Here is a 20,886-nt window from a genome sequence, read left to right as displayed (position 1 = left end):
ATTTAGTTTGCCTTCCCGCTCGCGTATTTTTTCCGAATTTCTTCTTTAGATTACTTTATTTTTCCTTAAAAAAAAAAAACTCGTCGAGTTTTCTTTATTTTTTCGAACCGGCCCCGGCGGGGCCTGTTGTCATCATACAGGCCTCCGGCTTTGATTTTGCGGAGGCTGTGTTTCCCTTCATGCCCCCTCAACCGGGTTTTAAGAAGTGCCACCGGTGTGCACGCCTGATCTCTCTCACAGACCCGCACAGTTGGTGCCTCCAGTGCCTGGGTCCAGAGCATCGGGCTGACACCTGCACCCGCTGTGCTACGCTTAAAAAGCGCACTTTGAAAAATAGGCAGATCCAGCAAAATATTTTGTTTGGTACCGGATCTGCCATGGAACCTGCCACGACGTCGACGGCACCCCAAAAGTCGGCACTGATGACATCGACACCACCGGACCCTTCCTCGGGGTCGTTGGGCCCAGGTAAGCTGGCTAAGAAGCCTTCCACTTCCCTCGAGCACCCTCCTGCCACGGTTGCGACACCGGCACCGCACCGGCCCCGCAAACGCTCCGCTCCGATTTCGGTGAGTGCCTCATCATCGGCCTCCTCATTGCTGGAGCGTAGAGAGGCACCTATGGTACCGAAGAAGAAAAAAGCGGTACCGGTGCCTCCCCTGGATGACCGCATTGCAGCCATACTCCAAACACAGTTACAGGAGCAGCTGCAACAACAACTCCAACAACTTGCCGGCGTTGCTGGCACCGCACCTTCCGGTACAGGACCGGTCCGAGCCTCGCACTGTCCCATCGGTGTCGACCCCCTCGGTTCCGATTAATACCTCCATGCCGGTGCTCTTGGCCGAAACACCTACAGTGCATACCCGTGCTGCTGCCGACCCTGTCCGGTCCCAGGAACGACATCGGTCTTCCTCACCCGGTACCGCCTTGGTGCGCTCAGGCAAATCTCTCTCAAAGACCCGCCATGCCGAGCCCTCCACGCCGATGTCCAAACGTACGCACCCCGACGTTAGGGACCCAGACTTGTGGGAAGACTCCCCTCACGGTACCGAAGAGGACGCTTCGTCAACCGACGAAGAACCCTCCATGACCGACACCGTCTCCAAACCAGAGCAATCCTCTTTCTCTAAATTCCTTAGGGAGATGTCAGCAGCTCTTTCCATCCCCTTAGAGTCCGACTCTAAGAAGTCTCAGGCTTTCCTCGATGCCGTAGACTTTGAGCAACCTCCCAAGGAATTTCTAAAGTTGCCCGTCCACGACATCTTGCGGGAAACTTTCTATAAGAACTGGGAGACTCCCCTCACTGTTCCCAGAGCCCCTCGTATATTGGATAGCTTGTATATTGTATATTGGATAGATTGGTTATCCCAATACCAGGGTTTGACAAACCTCAATTGCCCCACGAGTCCCTCCTGGTGGAATCTACTATGAAAAAATCTCAGGGTTCCAGTGTATATGCCTCCACCCCTCCTGGCAGAGAGGGAAAAACCATGGATAAATTTGGTAAGCGCCTTTTCCAAAATGCCATGCTAGCCAATAGAGCCAATAACTACACCTTCCACTTCTCCTTCTACATGAAGCATCTGGTGCAACAGCTCTCCTCCTTGTAGAAATATCTTCCTGAACGTAAGGTCCCTATGTTCCAGCAACAAATTTCCAGCCTCCTCCAACTCCGGAAATTTATGGTTCGCTCCATCTACGACTCATTTGAGCTGACCTCTCGCGCATCTGCCATGGCGGTGGCCATGCGCCGTTTGGCATGACTGAGAGTCTCTGACCTGGACATTAACCACCAGGACCGCCTGGCTAACGCACCTTGTCTGGGCGATGAACTCTTCGGAGAGTACCTGGACTCAACAACCCAGAAACTCTCAGCACATGAGACCAGGTGGGACACCCTGATCAAACCTAAAAAGAAGACTCCACCTACTCGTCCCTACAGACAACAGTCTTCTTACCAGCGTAGGTTCTCGGCCAGACCTCTCAACCCGCCTCAACAACAGTCTCGCCGTCCTCGCCACCAACATCAGACTCGGGCTCGCCCACAGACTCAACCTGCCAAGCCTCCTCCTTCATCTAAGCCGTCTCAACCCTTTTGACTCTTTTCTCCAGAGCATAGCCATTCTCCCACCATCGCTGCCTCTCCCTCAACCTATCGGAGGACGTCTTCAGCTTTTCCTCAGCCGTTGGGAGGTCATCACTTCGGACCAGTGGGTCCTCAACATCATTCGCCACGGCTACTCTCTCAACTTCCAGACTCTTCCACCAGACCATCCTCCCGTAGAGTCTGCTTCTCACTCCTCCCAAACCCCCCTCCTCCTGAGGGAGGTCCAATCCCTCCTTCTCCTCAATGCCATCGAAGAAGTACCTCCGGACCAAAGGAGTCAGGGATTCTACTCCGCTACTTCCTGGTTCCCAAAAAAACAGGAGACCTTCGTCCCATCCTCGATCTCAGGGACCTCAACAAGTGTCTAGTCAAGGAGAAGTTCAGAATGCTCTCCCTAGCCACGCTTTACCCTCTTCTCTCCCACCACGACTGGCTATGCTCCCTAGACCTCAAGGAGGCTTACACTCGCATCCCAATCCATCCGACTTCACGTCGCTATCTACGGTTCCAGATTCAGCACCATCACTATCAGTACAAAGTGCTACCCTTTGGCCTCGCATCATCGCCCAGAGTGTTCACCAAGTGCCTTATTGTGGTGGCGGCCTTCCTCAGGTCTCACGACCTTCAGGTGTTCCCCTACTTGGACGATTGGCTGGTGAAAGCATCTACGTCTCCGCTTGTACTACAAGCCACTCATCACACCATCTCGTTCCTCCATCTCTTGGGTTTCGAGATCAACTACCCCAAGTCGCATTTGCTTCCCACTCAGCGACTTCAGTTCATTGGAGCAGTTCTCGACACCACTCTAATGAGGTAATTTCTCCCCTCCGACTGCCATCGAACTCTGCTCCACCTCTGCCGTCAGGTGCTCCTTCATCACTCCATCCCAGCTCAACAGATGATGATCCTCCTGGGCCACATGGCCTCAATGGTCCATGTACTTCCTCTGGCGTGACTCCACCTCAGGACACCTCAGTGGACTCTGGCCAACCAATGGTCACAGACCACCGATCCTCTTTCTCATCCCATCTCTGTGACATCGTCTCTTCGGCAATCTCTTCAATGGTGGTTGAACTCCTCCAATCTTTCCAGGGGTCTACTCTTTCATCTACCCCCTCACTCCATGATCATATCCACAGATGCCTCCCCTTATGCGTGGGGAGCCCACCTAGGAGATCTTCGCACCCAGGGACTCTGGACCCCTCAGGAGCGTCAACATCATATCAATTTCCTGGAACTCAGAGCCATGTTCTATGCTCTCAAGGCTTTCCAGCACCTGCTCTACCCTCAGGTCCTTCTCCTATGCACAGACAATCAAGTCGCCATGTACTACATAAACAAGCAAGGCGGCACCGGATCTCCCCTCCTCTGTCAGGAGGCCATCCGCATCTGGACCTGGGCCACGGCCCACAGTCTCTTCCTCAAGGCTGTCTATATCCAGGGCGAACAGAATTCCCTGGCCTACAATCTCAGCCGCATCCTTCAACCTCACGAGTGGACTCTGGATCCTCCCACACTCCGCTCCATCTTTGCTCGCTGGGGCACTCCTCAGGTGGACCTCTTTGCAGCACCTCACAACCATCAGCTGCCCCAGTTCTGTTCCAGACTCTTCTCTCCTCATCGTCTGGCCCCGGATGCATTCCTGCTCGACTGGACGGATCGGTTCCTCTATGCCTTTCCTCCACTGCCTCTGATGTTGCGGACGTTATCCAAACTCCGCAGGGACAGGGCCACCATGATTCTCATCGCTCCTCGATGGCCTCGCCAACACTGGTTCTCCCTCCTGCTCCAGCTCAGCTCCAGGGAGCCCATTCCTCTTCCTGTGTTTCCTACTCTACTTACACAGCAGCATCAGTCTCTACTACATCCCAATCTGTCCTCGCTCCACCTGACAGCTTGGTTTCTCTCGGGCTGACCTCTCCAGAGAATCTGTCTCAGCCTGTCCGTCGTATTCTGGATGCTTCCAGGAAATCGACCACCCTCCAATGTTACCATCAGAAGTGGACCCGGTTCTCCTCTTGGTGTCTCCTTCATCACCACAATCCCACCTCATTGGCGATGGAAACTGTACTGGACTATTTGCTCTCTCTCTCTGACGCTGGCCTTAAGTCGACCTCAATCAGAGTCCACCTCAGCGCCATCACTGCGTTTCATGAGCCTACCCTCAGAAAACCTCTTACTGCTCATCCCCTGGTTTCCCGGTTCATGAGAGGCCTCTTCAATGTCAAACCACCTCTGAAGCCTCCTCCAGTCGTCTGGGACCTGAATGTGGTTCTATCAGCCCTCATGAAACCTCCATTTGAGCCTCTTGCCACAACTTCACTCAAATTTCTTACATGGAAGGTGCTTTTCCTCATTGCCATCACCTCTGCCAGGAGGGTTAGTGAGCTGCATGCACTGGTTGCCGACCCACCTTTCACTGATTTTCACCATGACAAGGTGGTTCTGCGTACCCATCCTAAATTTCTGCCTAAGGTGGTCTCGGACTTCCATCTCAACCAGTCCATTGTATTGCCTGTCTTCTTCCCTAAGCCCCATTCCCATCCTGGGGAACTGGCGTTACACACGCTGGATTGTAAGCGTGCCCTTGCATACTAACTTGACCATACCAGGGCTCACCGCTCGTCTCCTCAGCTCTTTCTGACCTTCGATCCTAACCGTCTAGGTCGTCCTGTCTCTAAACGGACGCTTTCCAACTGGCTTGCTGCCTGCATTGCGTTCTGTTATGCTCGGGCCGGTCTCTCACTGGAAGGTGCTGTCACGGCCCACAGGGTCAGAGCTATGGCTGCTTCTGTGGCTTTCCTCCGCTCCACGCCCATCGAGGAAATCTGCAAGGCTGCCACTTGGTCCTCAGTTCACACGTTCACTACTCACTACTGTCTGGATGCCTTCTCCAGACGGGATGGACACTTCGGCCAATCTGTGTTACATAATTTATTTTCCTAATGGCCAACCATCCCTCCTCCCTCTCTGTTAGCTTGGAGGTCACCCATACGTTAAGAATATGCTGCCTGCTTGTCCTGGGATAAAGCACAGTTACTTACCGTAACAGGTGTTATCCAGGGACAGCAGGCAGATATTCTTATGTCCCACCCCCCTCCCCGGGTTGGCTTCTTAGCTGGCTTATCTTAACTGGGGACCACGCACTCCTCCGTCGGGCGGGAAGGCACTCGCGCATGCGCGTGCGGCCAACTAGAACTTTCTAGTTAAAAAGGTCCGTACCGGGGCTCCGTCGGTGACGTCACCCATACGTTAAGAATATCTGCCTGCTGTCGCTGGATAACACCTGTTACGGTAAGTAACTGTGCTTTTTCTCTTGGTTTAATATCTTTGAGCTTTGTGCTATAGCTTGTAGCCTAAGCTGTAGTTTCTGGTTAATAGGTTGTGGGTCTCCAACACTTAATGCTAGCCAGTTTAGATTCTAAGTATTACATGATCCTTACACTTCATGTTAACCTGACTTGTGCCAGGATCCTGTCAGCATCTGTGCCTATAGACCAGGGATCTCAAAGTCCCTCCTTGAGGGCCGCAATCCAGAAGGATTTCCCCAATGAATATGCATTGAAAGCAGTGCATGCACATAGATCTCATGCATATTCATTGTGGAAATCCTGAAAACCTGACTGGATTGCGGCCCTCAAGGAGGGACTTTGAGACCCCTGCTATAGATTGACTTCACTGTTGTCCCCAAGTAGCCCTCCCTGCAAGCTGTCCTTTACTGCTTTGTACAGACTGCCCAAAAACCCCCCAACTATAACGGGTTACACACTTACTGGCTTTACAGCTGGAGACTAAATACAAACATGAAATAAAATTATATCGTTACAGTGGTGCCTCGCATAACGGCCGCCTCGCACAGCGAACGCTGCGCACAACGAACTTCTTGTCTTGATCCGTACAACGGACTTCGTTTCACACAACGAAGTCGCCCGAGCTGCATCGCTTAACTGGCGCTACATATTTTAAACCTCCCCCCGCCGCCACCGCATATTTTTAAACCTCCCCCCGCCGCCACCGCATATGTTTAAACCTCCCCCCGCCGCCACCGCATATGTTTAAACCTCCCCCCGCCGCCACCGCATATGTTTAAACCTCCCCCCGCCGCCACCGCATATGTTTAAACCTCCCCCCCGCCGCCTGGGCCTGCGCTGATCTCTGAATGGCTGCAGTCAGCTCTCGCGGGACTCACAAGAACTAACTGCAGCCATTCGGAGATCGGCATGGGCCCACACAGGCGTGCAGAGGAATTGCTCCTGATCTCTGCGCTTTTGGCCTGTACGCCACTGGCTGGGAAAGATGGGAGGAATTAAAAAAGGTACTGGGGAGTATGTGGGGGGTGATTATAATACACAGCAAGGATCAACAAAACCCCTGTCTCCCCTCCCCTTCACATATATCCCCTCTATATCATGCTAACAGCTCTAACAAGGTAAATTTATCTTTTTTTATGTCATCTTAGCATATTTTATGCTACAGAACGAATTATTTTTTTTTACATGTATTGTTATGGGAAAATGCGTTTCACATAACGAACTTTTCGCATAACAAACTTGCCCCTGGAACGAATTAAGTTCGTTGTGTGAGGCACCACTGTACATGGGATTTTTAGTGTGTTAACTAGATGGGTGTAACTGAACTCTTGCAATTTTAACAAATGACATCAGAATTGTAGCAGACAGCAACTGGTTTCAATTTGTCTCCCACTGTAGCAAATATTGAGTCATGTTTACACAAGTATACTACAGCTGCACTGCATTTTAGATAATTTTTCAACTTAATTGAGGAGGAATATATTAATGGAATTTGTTCTTTGTCAGACTTTTTTGGGAAAAAAGTTATCTTTAGATGGTTTTCTAAGGATGATATCATAGTACTAACTCCTAGACCAAAACATCACAACTTAGAAAGATACATATTGTCTGATTATAGGCCAGTAAGGTCCATACTGGCACTACCTGATTATGGAATAGCTAGAGTGTTCTCCAGCCTTTTTCATGTAAACAGCTGCAATATAACAGAGCTCTGAGGATCACACAGAGTTTTCAAGCTTACACATACTACTGATTTTGTAAACTGGCTTGACCTAACACTAATATCAATTCTACTGCACTTCCAAGGTTATATTTTAAAAACTCACTTATTTTATATTGTTAAAAGATGCAGCTGATATCATAACACTTAATATATTAAGTACAAACAATCTCGTAAGTGGGCAAGATTAAAATTAATACTGTTTGAGGGCTGTAACGGAGGTTTTTAGCCCTAGGATAGCATGTGCCCCCTGCTTGCTGGAGACCACTGATCTAGAACATCAGACTATTCTTTATAACTTGCAGTTGGGTTTCTGTAGTGGATAACATATGGAGAAGGTTTTGGGACCCTTATAATAATTTTATTCTTATATACTGCCAAAACCATATAGGGTCCTTTTGCTGCCATTTGACATGTCTTAAGTGTGGTTTAGCCATTGATCATGCTTTACTAATTAGGTTTGCTTGACTATTATGGAATAGGAAGGACAGTCTACAGATAATTCCAGGAATTTCTGGTAAATGGATTCGATTTGGTAAAAGAAAGTCATCTTGGAGTCCCCAATATGGAGTGCCACATGGTTTACCTATTTCACCAATTCTTTTTAATATGGTGCCTTTGGGTAAAAACTTTGGATTTTTTAATCTGTTCCATCTTTGCAGATGATTTCGTCAGGAATTGTACCTAGAATCAAACAAGGTCTCACTGTTGTGAGAAGATGTTAACATCTAATGGTACTGTTTATGTATTAATCACAGCAATGTCTAGACAGGTTTCACTGGTGGGGACAGGGATTTGGTACTGAACTGTTATTTCTGTTTTCCTCCTTCCCCTAAGATGCTGAGGTACTAATTAACCTGTGCACTAGAGTTTACTGTGGGTGTTTAAATTTTTTAAAATATTTTGAGTAATTTACTATGCAGTGACTCGTACATTTTGAATGTCTACTGGCCTACTTTAGCACATCAGCTTTATGCCGATTTTCCCATGCTGATCTTTCTGCCTGGGTCATGAGTAAAATTAATGTAGGTAAGTGAAGTGTAAACCTCGGTGCTAATGTGTAGTGCAGCTTAATGCATCTGCTTCAGGACATGTGTGCAATCTTCGATATAGAGCAGTGGTTTGAAACTCAAACCCTTTGCAGGGCCACATTTTGGATTTGTAGGTACTTGGAGGACCTCAGAAAAAAATAGTTAATGTCTTATTAAAGAAACTAGTATTTAAGCCCGTTACATTAACGGGTGCTAGACTTTTAACACAATGGGTCGCTGAGGCGTTTCTTTCTTTCTTTCTTACTTTGTTTTTTATCTCTTCCCTGGCCCCCTGTCAGTCTTTGTTTCTGTATCTTCTCCCTTCACGAGTGTGGGGCAGTTGTAGGTGTGCAAGTGCACTCCTTCCGGCCACAGACATACAGAACACGCAGGTAGGAGTGCGCATGCGCTGCTTAGGATTTTATGTAGTCATTAAGCCCATTCATTAACAGGTGCTAGAATATATGTCTGTCTGTCTCCCTCCTGCTGACTCTCTCTCCCTAGCCCCCTTTCTCTGTCTTTGTCTCCCTTCCTCCCGCTGTCATTTTTCCCCATTTCGCTGTGCAGCAGCATTTCCATCCCACTTCCCTCCTATCCCCCCCAAGTCCCTGTATAGCAGTAGCAGCATTTTCCCCTACCCCCCTTTCCCTTCTCTTACTGTGATCTGCTTGTCTCTTACCTGCTCTGTTCAGCTCCTCCCCCTTCTTTTACTGCCATTGTTCTGCTGATCTGGCCTGCTCCTGACTGCCCCACAGGGCCGTATGTTGTAGTCACACATGCGCACTTCTTCAGGCCATGGACATACAGAACACGCAAGTGGAAGTGCGCATGCACAGCGTAGGGTTTTATTATAGAGATGACAATTCTGCATGAGGTAAAACTCTTTATAGTTTATAAATCTTTCCTTTTGGCTAAGTCTTAATAATAATATTGTAATTTACAGCTAAAGAGACATATGATCAAGAAACTGTTTTATTTTACTTTTGTGATTATGATAAACATATCAAGGGCCTCAAAATAGTACCTGGCGGGCTGTGAGTTTGAGACTACTGATATAGAGTCTTTCAAATGTTCAGCTACAGCATACTCGCCATCTGCAGATGCATTGGCTGTTTTTTAATTTTAAAAAAATCCATAATTTGAGGAATAATACCAGTTTCAACTAACAATTATTTGAGTCTTCCTGTTGCTCAATGGAAAGAGGATACAAGAATAGATATGTATTGGTATACATTTACTATTCTAAATTGGCAACATTTCTGCAAGTTTTACATCATCTATGTAAAGACAAATTGTCAGTTGGACAGTTATCCTCCAACTATCATGAAAACTGCTCCATTTACCTTTAAAGCCAAGTTATGCAAATGGATTTTGTTAATGCTGATGAATGGTTTATTTCCAGAGGAGTTAGGTCAGATTTTGATTACACCCATCATAAAAAAAAATTCCACTGAATCTATAACCTTGACATCTAACTTTTGACCTATTGCAAATGGCCAATGTTTTTGTCTTCCCTTTGCAATGACTAGCACTACTCTCCTTCGTTATATCACCCCTGATGACTGGTGCTACCCCAGCCCCTGATGGATGCCACTACTATCTCTCACTCACTTGGCATTAATCCTTGCCCTTCTGGTGCTCTGTTCTGGGCCTATGAGGTGTTGGCTTCTTTGGACATCAGAATGGTGGGGAGGAGACAGAGAGAGAAAAATGGAAGTGTGGGGGGAGAGAGGGTATAGTGCATGATGCAGAGAGGAAGGACAGAGACAAGGCAAGTCAATGCTGGATAGTAGGGGCATGAGAGGCCTTTAAAACTTTAGAAAATGGTGGTTAGTCTCAGACTTTACCATGGTTAGCTGATGTGGATAACTGCCCAATAACACAATCAGTGCTTGACCATGGCTAAAGCTACTTAGGAAATGCAGAGCCTCAAATAAGGCAAAGCAGTAGGACCAATTGCTTCTCTGATTAATTTTATAATCTTAATGAAAAAAATTTAACCTTGATTTTAGTATTCAATGAAATAATGGAGAAAGCACAGTTACTTACCGTAACAGGTGTTATCCAGGGGCAGCAGGCAGATATTCTTAACGCATGGGTGATGTCACCGACAGAGCCCCAGTACGGACACTTTTAACTAGGAAGTTCTAGTTGGCCGCACTGCGCATGCGCGAGTGCCTTCCCGCCCAACGGAGGAGTGCATGGTCCCCAGTTAAGATAAGCCAGCTAAGAAGCCATCCCGGGGAGGTGGGTGGGACGTAAGAATATCTGCCTGCTGTCCCTGGATAACACCTGTTACGGTAAGTAACTGTGCTTTATCCCAGGACAAGCAGGCAGCATATTTTTAACGCATGGGTGACCTCCAAGCTAACAGAGAGGGAGGAGGGATGGTTGGCCATTAGGAAAATAAATTATGTAACACAGATTGGTCGAAGTGTCCATCCCGTCTGGAGAAGGCATCCAGACAGTAGTGGGTAGTGAACGTGTGAACTGAGGACCAAGTGGCAGCCTTGCAGATCTCCTCGATGGGCGTGGAGCAGAGGAAAGCCACAGAAGCAGCCATAGACCCTGTGGGCCGTGACAGCACCTTCCAGTGAGAGACCGGCCCGAGCATAACAGAACGCAATGCAGGCAGCAAGTCAGTTGGGAAGCGTCCGTTTAGAGACAGGACGACCTAGACGGTTAGGATCGAAGGTCAGAAAGAGCTGAGGAGACGAGCGGTGAGCCCTGGTACGGTCAAGTTAGTATGCAAGGGCACGCTTACAATCCAGCGTGTGTAACGCCTGTTCCCCAGGATGGGAATGGGGCTTAGGGAAGAGCTGAGGGGACGAGCGGTGAGCCCTGGTACGGTCAAGGTAGTATGCAAGGGCACGCTTACAGTCCAGCGTGTGCAACGCCTGTTCCCCAGGATGAGAATGGGGCTTAGGGAAAAAGACAGGCAACACAATGGACTGATTGAGGTGAAATTCCAAGACCACCTTGGGAAGAAATCTAGGATGGGTACGCAGAACCACCTTGTCATGGTGAAAAACAGTGAAAGGTGGGTCGGCAACCAGTGCATGTAGCTCACTAACCTTCCTGGCAGAGGTGATGGCAATGAGGAAAAGCACCTTCCACGTAAGAAATTTGAGCGAATTTGTGGCAAGAGGCTCAAAAGGAGGTTTCATGAGGGCTGATAAAATCACATTCAGGTCCCAGACGACTGAAGGAGGCTTCAGAGGTGGTTTGACATTGAAGAGGCCTCTCATGAACCGGGAAACCAGTGGATGAGCCGTGAGAGGTTTTCCGAGGATAGGCTCATGAAACGCAGTGATGGCACCGAGGTGGACTCTGATTGAGGTAGACTTGAGGCCAGCGTCGGACAGAGAGAGCAAATAGTCCAGAACAGTTTCCACCGCCAATGAGGTGGGATCGTGGTGATGCAGTAGACACCAAGAGGAGAACCGGGTCCACTTCTGATGGTAACATTGGAGGGTGGCCGGTTTCCTGGAGGCATCCAAAATACGACGGACAGGCTGAGACAGATTGTCTGGAGAGGTCAGCCCGAGAGAAACCAAGCTGTCAGGTGGAGCGAGGACAGATTGGGATGTAGTAGAGACTGATGCTGCTGTGTAAGTAGAGTAGGAAACACAGGAAGAGGAATGGGCTCCCTGGAGCTGAGCTGGAGCAGGAGGGAGAACCAGTGTTGGCGAGGCCACCGAGGGGCGATGAGAATCATGGTGGCTCTGTCCCTGCGGAGTTTGAATAATGTCCGTAACAGCAGAGGCAGTGGAGGAAAGGCATAGAGGAACCGATCCGTCCAGTTGAGCAGGAATGCATCCGGGGCCAGACGATGAGGGGAGAAGAGTCTGGAGCAGAACTGGGGCAGCTGATGGTTGTGAGGAGCTGCAAAGAGATCTACTTGAGGAGTACCCCACCGAGCAAAGATGGAGCGGAGCGTGGGAGGATCCAGCGTCCACTCGTGCGGTTAAAGGACGCGGCTGAGATTGTCGGCCAGGGAGTTCTGTTCGCCCTGGATATAGACAGCCTTGAGGAAGAGATTGCGGGCCGTGGCCCAGGTCCAGATGCGGATGGCCTCCTGACAGAAGAGGGGAGATCCGGTGCCGCCTTGCTTGTTTATGTAGTACATGGCGACTTGGTTGTCTGTGCACAGGAGAAGAACCTGAGGATCGAGAAGGTGCTGGAAGGCCTTGAGAGCATAGAACATGGCCCTGAGTTCCAGGAAATTGATGTGATGTCGACGCTCCTGATGGGTCCAGAGTCCCTGGGTGCGAAGATCTCCCAGGTGAGCTCCCCATGCATAGGGAGAGGCATCTGTGGTTAGGATCATGGAGTGAGGGGGTAAATGAAAGAGTAGACCCCTGGAAAGATTGGATGAGTTTAACCACCATTGAAGAGATTGCTGAAGAGACGATGTCACAGAGATGGGATGAGAAAGAGGATCCGTGGTCTGTGACCATTGGTTGGCTAGAGTCCATTGAGGTGTCCTGAGGTGAAGTCGCGCCAGAGGAAGTACATGGACCGTGGAGGCCATGTGGCCCAGGAGGACCATCATCTGCCGAGCTTGGATGGTTTGATGAAGGAGTACTTGACGACAGAGGCGGAGCAGAGTCCGTTGTCTGTCGGAGGGGAGAAACGCCCTCATCAGATTGGTGTCGAGAACTGCGCCAATGAATTGAAGTCGCTGTGTGGGAAGTAGGTGTGTCTTGAGGTAGTTGATCTCAAATCCCAGTAGATGGAGGAAAGAGATGGTGTGATGAGTGGCTTGTAGCACAAGCGGAGACGTAGGCGCTTTCACCAACCAATCGTCCAAGTAGGGGAACACCTGGAGGTCGTGAGACCTGAGGAAGGCCGCCACCACAATAAGGCACTTGGTGACCACCCTGGGTGATGATGCGAGGCCAAAGGGTAGCACTTTGTACTGATAGTGACGGTGCTGAATCTGGAACCGTAGGTAGTGACGTGAAGTCGGATTGATTGGGATGTGAGTGTAGGCCTCTTTGAGGTCCAGGGAACATAGCCAGTCGTGTTGAGAGAGAAGAGGGTAAAGCGTGGCAAGGGAGAGCATTCTGAACCTTTCCTTGACCAGACACTTGTTGAGGTCCCGGAGATCGAGGATGGGACGGAGGTCTCCTGTCTTCTTGGGAAACAGGAAGTAGCAGGAGTAGAATCCCTGACCCCTTTGGTCTGAGGGCACCTCTTCGATGGCATTGAGAAGAAGGAGGGATTGGACCTCCCTCAGGAGGAGTAGGGATTGGGAGGAGTGAGAAGCAAACTCTATGGGAGGATTGTCTGGTGGAAGAGTCTGGAAGTTGAGAGAGTAGCCGTGGCGAATGATGTTGAGGACCTATTGGTCCGATGTGATGACCTCCCAACGGCTGAGGAAGAGTTGGAGGCGACCTCCGATAGGCTGAGGAAGAGGCAATGACGGTGGGAGACTGGCTATGCCCTGGAGAAAAAAGTCAAAAGGGCTGAGATGGTTTTGACAGAGGGAGAGGCTTGGCAGATTAGTGAGACTGTGAGCGAGCCTGAGTTTGATGCTGTTGACGAGGTCGGCGAGGCTGCTGTTGAGGCGGGTTGAGAGGTCTGGCCAAGAACCTGCGTTGGTAGGAAGACTGCTGTTTGTAGGGGCGAGCAGGCGGAGTCTTCTTTTTAGGCTTCTCCAGGGTGTCCCACCTGGTCTCGTGAGCCGAGAGTTTCTGGGTTGTTGAGTCCAGGGACTCCCCGAAGAGTTCATCACCAAGACAAGGTGCGTTAGCCAGGCGGTCTTGGTGGTTAATGTCGAGGTCAGAAACTCTCAGCCATGGCAGACGCTCGAGAAGTCAGCTCAAATGAGTCATAAATGGAGCGCACCTGAATTTGCGGAGTTGGAGCAGACTGGAAATTTGTTGTTGAAAAAGAGGTACCTTACGTTCAGGGATGTATTTCTGTAAGGAGGAGAGTTGTTGCACCAGAAGGAGAAGTGAAAGGTGTAATTATTTGCCCTGTTGCCCTGTTGCCCTGTTGGCCAGCATTGCATTCTGGAAAAGGCGCATGCCAAACTTATCCATAGTTTTTCCCTCTCTGCCAGGAGGGGTGGAGACATAGACACTGGAGCCCTGAGTTTTCTTTAAGGTGGACTCCACCAGGAGAGATTCATGGGGCAATTGAGGCTTGTCAAACCCTGGGATGGGAATGACCTGATACAAGCTATCCAATTTGCGAGGGGCCCCAGGGATAATGAGGGGGGTTCTCCCAGTTCTTATAAAAAGTTTCCCGTAGGATGTCATGTACAGGTAACTTAATGAATTCTTTGGGAGGTTGCTCAAAGTCTAGGGCATCGAGAAAGGCCTGTGACTTTTTAGAGTCGGACTCTAAGGGAATGGAAAGAGCAGCTGACATCTACTGACATTCCTTCCTGAGGAATTTGGTGAACGAGGACTGTATCAGTCACTGAAGGTTCCTCGTCCGTCGAGGAAGCGTCTTCCTCGGTACCGTGTGGGGATTCTTCCCATAAGTCTGGGTCCCTGATGTCGGGGTGTGCACGGCGGGACATTGGTGTGGAGGGCTCGGCGTGGCGGGTTTTGGAGAGAGACTTGCCAGAGCGGACCGAGGCGGTACCGGGAGAGGAAGACCGGTGCCGTTCCTGGTACTGAGAAGGATCGGCATCGGAGCGGGTCTGTACCGCAGGCTGGGAAAGATGTGGCTCAGCCGAGAGGACCGGCATGGAAGTGTTGAGCAGTACCGAGGGGGTTGACACCGATGGGACAGTGTGAGGCTCGGACCGGTCCTGTACCGGAAGGTGCGGTGCCAGTAATGCCGGCAACAGTTGTTGGAGTTGTTGCTGCAGCTGCTCCTGTAACTGGGTTTGGAGTATGGCCGCAATGCGGTCGTCCAGGGGGGGCACCGGTACCGCTTTTTTCTTCTTCGGTACCATAGGTGCTGCTCTACGCTCCGGCGATGAGGAGGCCGATGACGAGGCACTTACCGATATCGGAGCAGAGCGTTTGCGGGGTCGGTGCGGTGCCGGGGTTGCCGGTGTCGCAACCGAGGCAGGAGGGCGCTCAAGGGAAGTGGAAGGCTTCTTAGCCGGCTTACCTCGGGCCAGCGACCCCGAAGAAGGATCCGGTGGAGTCGAAGTAGTCGGTGTTGACTTTTGCGGTGCCGTCAACGTCGCGGCAGATTCCATGGCAGATCCGGTACCGAACAGAATATTTTGCTGGATCTGCCTATTTTTTAATGTGTGCTTTTTAAGCGTAGCACAGCGGGTGCAGGTGTCAGCCCGATGCTCTGGACCCAAGCACTGCAGGCACCAATTGTGCGGGTCGGTGAGAGAGATCGGGCGTGCACACCACTGGCACTTCTTAAAGACCGGTTGAGGGGGCATGAAGGGAAACACGGCCTCCGCAAAATCAAAACCGGAGGCCTGTATGGTGGCAACAGGCCCCGCTGGGGCCGGCCCGAAAAAATAATGAAAACTCGACGAGTTTTGTTTTTTTTAAAAGGAAATTAAACGGGATCCGAAAGGAAAAATACTGAAAAAATGAAAAAAGTACACGAGCCGGAAGGCAGAACTAAGTTTTCAACAGCCGTTGAAACACATGCGACTTCTTTGCTCCGTGGAAACGAAGAAACTGGTTAAGTGTCCGTACCGGGGCTCCGTCGGTGACGTCACCCATGCGTTAAGAATATGCTGCCTGCTTATCCTGGGATAAAAGTAGATTTCATGAATATTTGTATCAAAGAGGCTTCCTAAACAGATACTGTGGATAATCTGTCATTAAATTATAAAAAGGAAGCTTTAAGCAGTCCTTAGGTACTTGCTCATAATCCGATGCATCAGAGTTCTGCCTTATGTTCAGACTGACTCCATTTTAACTGCTCACTGTACTAGTAGCTGAACTGATGAGTGCAAACTGCCATTATGTTAACGGACCCCTCAGTATCACAAGGATGACACTGACCTCACATTTGCTTTGACTGCTGCTTCTACCACTTGCCTGGAGATACTTCTTACCTAGGCCTCAAGGAGGTAGGCTTATTCAGGACTTGATAGCTAGTGTCCTTAAGAGAAATCACTCTTAAAAACCTCAAATTCCTATAGGGAAGCCCTGGAGCAGAGTTGCCCTGATGTCTCAGAACCTGTTGTTCAGAAGAGATCCCATCTTCAGGAAGCAGAGTAGTATATCTGAACTCATCTGCATCAGTTACTTCTTCCTCTGAATCCACAGTTTCAGTATCCACAGATTCAATTATTTGATTTTTTTTTTTGGTAAAAGGAAAAGCTGCATACCAGACCTTACCTGGTGGTCTAGCAGGTATTCAGGGCAGGAGTGATCTTCCTGTGCTCTGGCCCTGTGCAGATCACTCATACAAAATGGCTGCAGGGACTTCACATCATACTTTAGAAAGACAACAGGACCTCACAGCAGCCATTTTTTGTATGGGTGATCTGCATGGGACAGGAGCAAGATTGCTCCTGCCCCAAAGCCTACTAGACTACCAGGTAAGGCCTGGGATGCTGGGGGAGGATCAGAGCTGTTAAGCAAAGGAACCAGCGCACTGTGGTTTTCCAAATACAAATAATCACCACCTTCCAAGCCCACTGGAGGGTAGAGCTGTCAGTCAGAAGGTTGCACTTCTGTCCTATGACAGGGGTAGGGAACTCTGGTCCTCGAGAGCTGTATTCCAGTTGGGTTTTCAGGATTTCCCCAATGAATATGCATGAGATCTATTTTCATGCACTGCTTTCAATGCATATTCATTGGGGAAATCCTGAAAACCCAACTGGAATACAGCTCTCGAGGACCAGAGTTCCCTACCCCTGTCCTATGAGGTAGTTTGTTGAGTAAGAGCTAAGGAGATAAAAAATAGTTACACTTCTCCCTCTGAATCCGCAAGGCAAGGTCCGGGATGCCAGGGGAAGGTGAAGGGTGGGGCAGAGCTGGCCCAAATATTATTTGTAGATTTTCAATATTCAGCAGCCAGTTCTGCCCCTAGCCATGATTTCTGCTTACATCTGCTGGTAGAACATAACCCGCACAAACTACCAGGACTTTCCTTTATATTTCCCTTCTAACCAGGGGTAGAGAACTCCGGTCCTCAAGAGCCATATTCTAGTCAGGTTTTCAGGATTTCCCCAATGCATATTCATTGGAGAAATCCTGAAAACCTGACTGGACTATGGCTCTCAAGGACCAGAGTTCCCTACCCCTGTGACAGACCAAGAATCTATTCCTCAAGCATTAAAAATTCATATTACCAAGAAATGTGTTCTTGATACCAAAAAGTTTTGAGCACTAGTGAAGCTCTCAAGACTCTCAAAGTGTATAATTCTTTATCTGAACACTTATGCATGATCCCCACCCCCATGTCAGTTGGATATGCCACTAATTTAAAAAAAAAAAAAAAAGTCAATTCATACTATTAATATAATCTTTAGATTTATGTTATCTCCCTTTATTCCCTTCAGAGAAATGTCCTGTAATTCTTTTGAATCATGTCTTTTTGTTCATTCTGAACTGAATATCAGTTTGACAAATTCTTAAATGATTAAAGAGAAAAAAGTTTGGGCTAATCAGGTGGTGGAAGGAGATAAAAGTATTAGAACAAAAGAAACAGCACACCTAAAATACAGGTAGAACTAATTACTGCTTCATTTGGAAGATCAAGACCCAAACTGGACCATCCATTCCATTAAAAACAGGCAGCTACATTAAACATAGCATAAATATATTTTTCAAGTAGTCTACTTTACATTTTCATAAAGTATAATACTTTCTAGGAATTACTTCAAAGTCAAACTGCTTTTCCTTTCAAGAGATTTGTGATTTAATCATTCTTTAAATACCAGCAAATGGAACAGCAGCTCTTAAGTCGATAATTCTTGAGAACATTAAGCATCATCTTCTTCCCTCTGTGGTAGGAAATCCAAATCAAAAGGCAGTTGAGGCAAAAAGCTAATACCAAAGCCAGAGCAAATTACAGAAATGTTCATTTCCTTCAGTACTGTAAAATGAACAGAAAACACTTGAAGAATGACTTTTTAAAAAATTTTATTTAATTTTTTTGTAAATATCCTTTCCCCCCCTTAAATCAGTATCATTAAAGATTTGCTAGAAAAAAAGGCAGAATTAGTCCTTGAAAGGCAGGGGAAGAAAGGGAAGGCTGGGGTGGTGTCAAGTTCAGTACACCAGCCATTCTTTAGTTGCAGCTGGCCCAGGATATACGAATACTGTGGGTGGGGTGTTTTTTTGGCAGCTCTACAATTGTGGAACAACTGCTCCCTCCGCACCATGCTAGCCTTAGCATGACCTGAATAAGCTGGGATGAGATGACATACTGCTATACTATACACAATGACAAATCAAGTCCCAATATAAACCACAGATGTTTTAATTCAAAATGCAGTTGAGAGATCAGGCAGGCACAAGCCTAGGAAGAATGGAGATAAATCAAGAAGGAACCACAAAATACTCCAAAAAAAACATTAAAAAAAAAACCCCCCAACAAAAAAAACCGCTACACCTTCTGTCCTTTGATCAAACTTGAGCAAGCCCCACCATGACTAGCTGCACACTGGCAGGGGATTAAAAATGCTCATTCTATCTTTTCTGTATTAGTAAAAAAATACTTTAAGACTTTCAGGGGAGTCATCTTAAACATGGCCTCCTGCTCTCAGACCTTCCCAATGGATTGTGCTACAAAAGTGTGTTTATAGGATAACATCTTTAGAGCTGGCTAAATATATCTTTTTGCATTTTCTAGTCTTTAAACCAGCCTTAGGAGGGGCATATTTTATTTCCTTCCACTTTGCCCCTGACACAGAAAAGGCAATGATTTCAGGAACTTAAAAAGGAGAGGGGAAGAAACAGCAAATGCTGCTCAGACCCATTTTTTTTTTCCTGTACCCACACTTAGTCACCCCAGGTTGTTTTGGGGGTGGGGAAGGAAACAGGGACAACCTTCAGAATCTGAATTCAGAAGTACAAAAAAATCAACCCACACCCCATCTACCACCTCCAATCTTGCTTACTCCTATTGCCAAAAAACTTCTGAATCATTGGCAGAGCAAGCAAGGAGAGGGTGAGGACTAAGGGGAAGAACCAGAAGAGCGTGCAGCTGGGGAGGGGAGGAAAGATGGAAAAGTGCAATGCCCCTCAAAATGATAAATTTCCCCCCTTCCACCTAGGTCCCTCAAAGAAGCTGGCAAGTGTTTCTCTTGCGGCCACGCTTGGCTTGAAGGGCAGCCCGTGTAGCCATTTCAAAGACCTCTCGCACACCATCTTTGGTCTTTGCAGAGCACTCCAGGTATCCAAAGGCATTAATGCGATTGGCCATATCTCGTCCTTCCTCTGGTTTCACTGGTTCCTACAAAATTGAAATGGGAGAATGTTAAAAGCAAAAAGAGAAGAACAGAGCCGATAACTTTGGCAAGCAGCTATTCCAAGGTCATACAGCAGGTGTTCATTCCCCTATTCTGGGAGGGGGGGGGATTTGATCACACTGTTTTCAGATTACAATGAATATGCATGATATTGCATCCACCATCTCCGTTATATGCAAAATCCATGTGCATCTTCTAAATCAGTGTTTCCCAACTACAAGCTGATTACCCCTAAGTCCAACAAATTTCAACTGAGTACCCCCAAGCTCTGAGCAGCAGATTTTTTGAAATTGATATTTTTAAAACTTAAAACAGTTAACTAACTAGGCAACATACTGAACATAACAAATAAAGGTCACTGCAACTGTTTTACAGACCAAACCACAGTTGGCATCTATTATACAGTATAAACTGACTCATATAAACTATGTGGCCCCTTGACAGGTGGTATGTTTATTTATTTAAATGAGTAAAATGAAGAGATACATTCAGGGCCTATTTATATAGAGAGGAGAAAGTTCCCTACAAAAAGCTGCCCATAGTGACCAATCCAGTTTTCATCTTTTCTCTAGGAAAATATTTTTGGTCAACTATGGGCAAGTTCTCCACTTTTATGAAGTACTTTTGGTGGTGGTGTTTTTTTTTAATTGAAATTTATTAATGTATCCAAAAAAGTATACAGGATATGGGAATTTACACAAAAAATATAGAAATATTTCTTAATACAACTTAAATCAGTCATAGAAAATCAGAAATCCCATCAAGCTCACATCATTGAGGAGAATTACATTGCATAATAAATTTAGTGTGTGTGTGTGTATATATACATACATACATACATACATACACTATACTATATATATATAGTATAGTATACTATATATATATATAGTATACTATATATATATATATAGTATACTATATATATATATATATATATATATATATACACACACACTATATACTAAATTTATTATGCAATGTAATTCTTTCTCCTCAATGATGTGGGCTTGATGGGATTTCTGATTTTCTATGACTGATTTAAGTTGTATTAAGAAATATTTCTATATTTTTTTGTAAATTCCCATATCCTGTATACTATATAGCTTTATAAAGATAAAACAAAAATGTCCAAAATTGACCAAAGATATTTTCCTAGAGAAAAGATGAAACTGGATTGGTCACTATGGGCAGCTTTTGTAGAGAACTTTCTCCTCTTTATATAAATAGGTCCTGAATGTATCTGTTCATTTTACTCATTAAAAAAAAAAAAAAATAATAATATATATACTTTCCCTCACACACACAACAGGCAGTCTGTCGTCTCCTCTCTTGAGAGCTTGATTTTG

General features: G+C 47.3%; 1 protein-coding gene across 5 annotated transcripts in view; it reads right to left on the bottom strand.

Annotated features, from left to right (window-relative positions):
- Nucleotides 1-18,189: 18,189 nt before the first annotated feature.
- LOC117349547 (rho-related GTP-binding protein RhoA-A) overlaps nt 18,190-20,886 on the bottom strand; it is a 55,589-nt gene continuing 52,892 nt past the window's right edge. For all 5 annotated transcript variants that reach the window (XM_033923123.1, XM_033923104.1, XM_033923139.1 and 2 more), the window contains exon 5: nt 18,190-19,521. In XM_033923123.1, the coding sequence (XP_033779014.1) occupies nt 19,348-19,521 (174 nt within the window). In that variant the 3' untranslated portion in view covers nt 18,190-19,347. The remainder of the gene's footprint in view (nt 19,522-20,886) is intronic.

The sequence above is a fragment of the Geotrypetes seraphini genome, chromosome 1 (genome assembly GCF_902459505.1).
Source record: "Geotrypetes seraphini chromosome 1, aGeoSer1.1, whole genome shotgun sequence".
Taxonomy (NCBI): domain Eukaryota; kingdom Metazoa; phylum Chordata; class Amphibia; order Gymnophiona; family Dermophiidae; genus Geotrypetes; species Geotrypetes seraphini.
The sequence above is the reverse complement of the archived record's forward strand: the minus strand, read 5'-3'. Positions and strand labels throughout refer to the sequence as shown.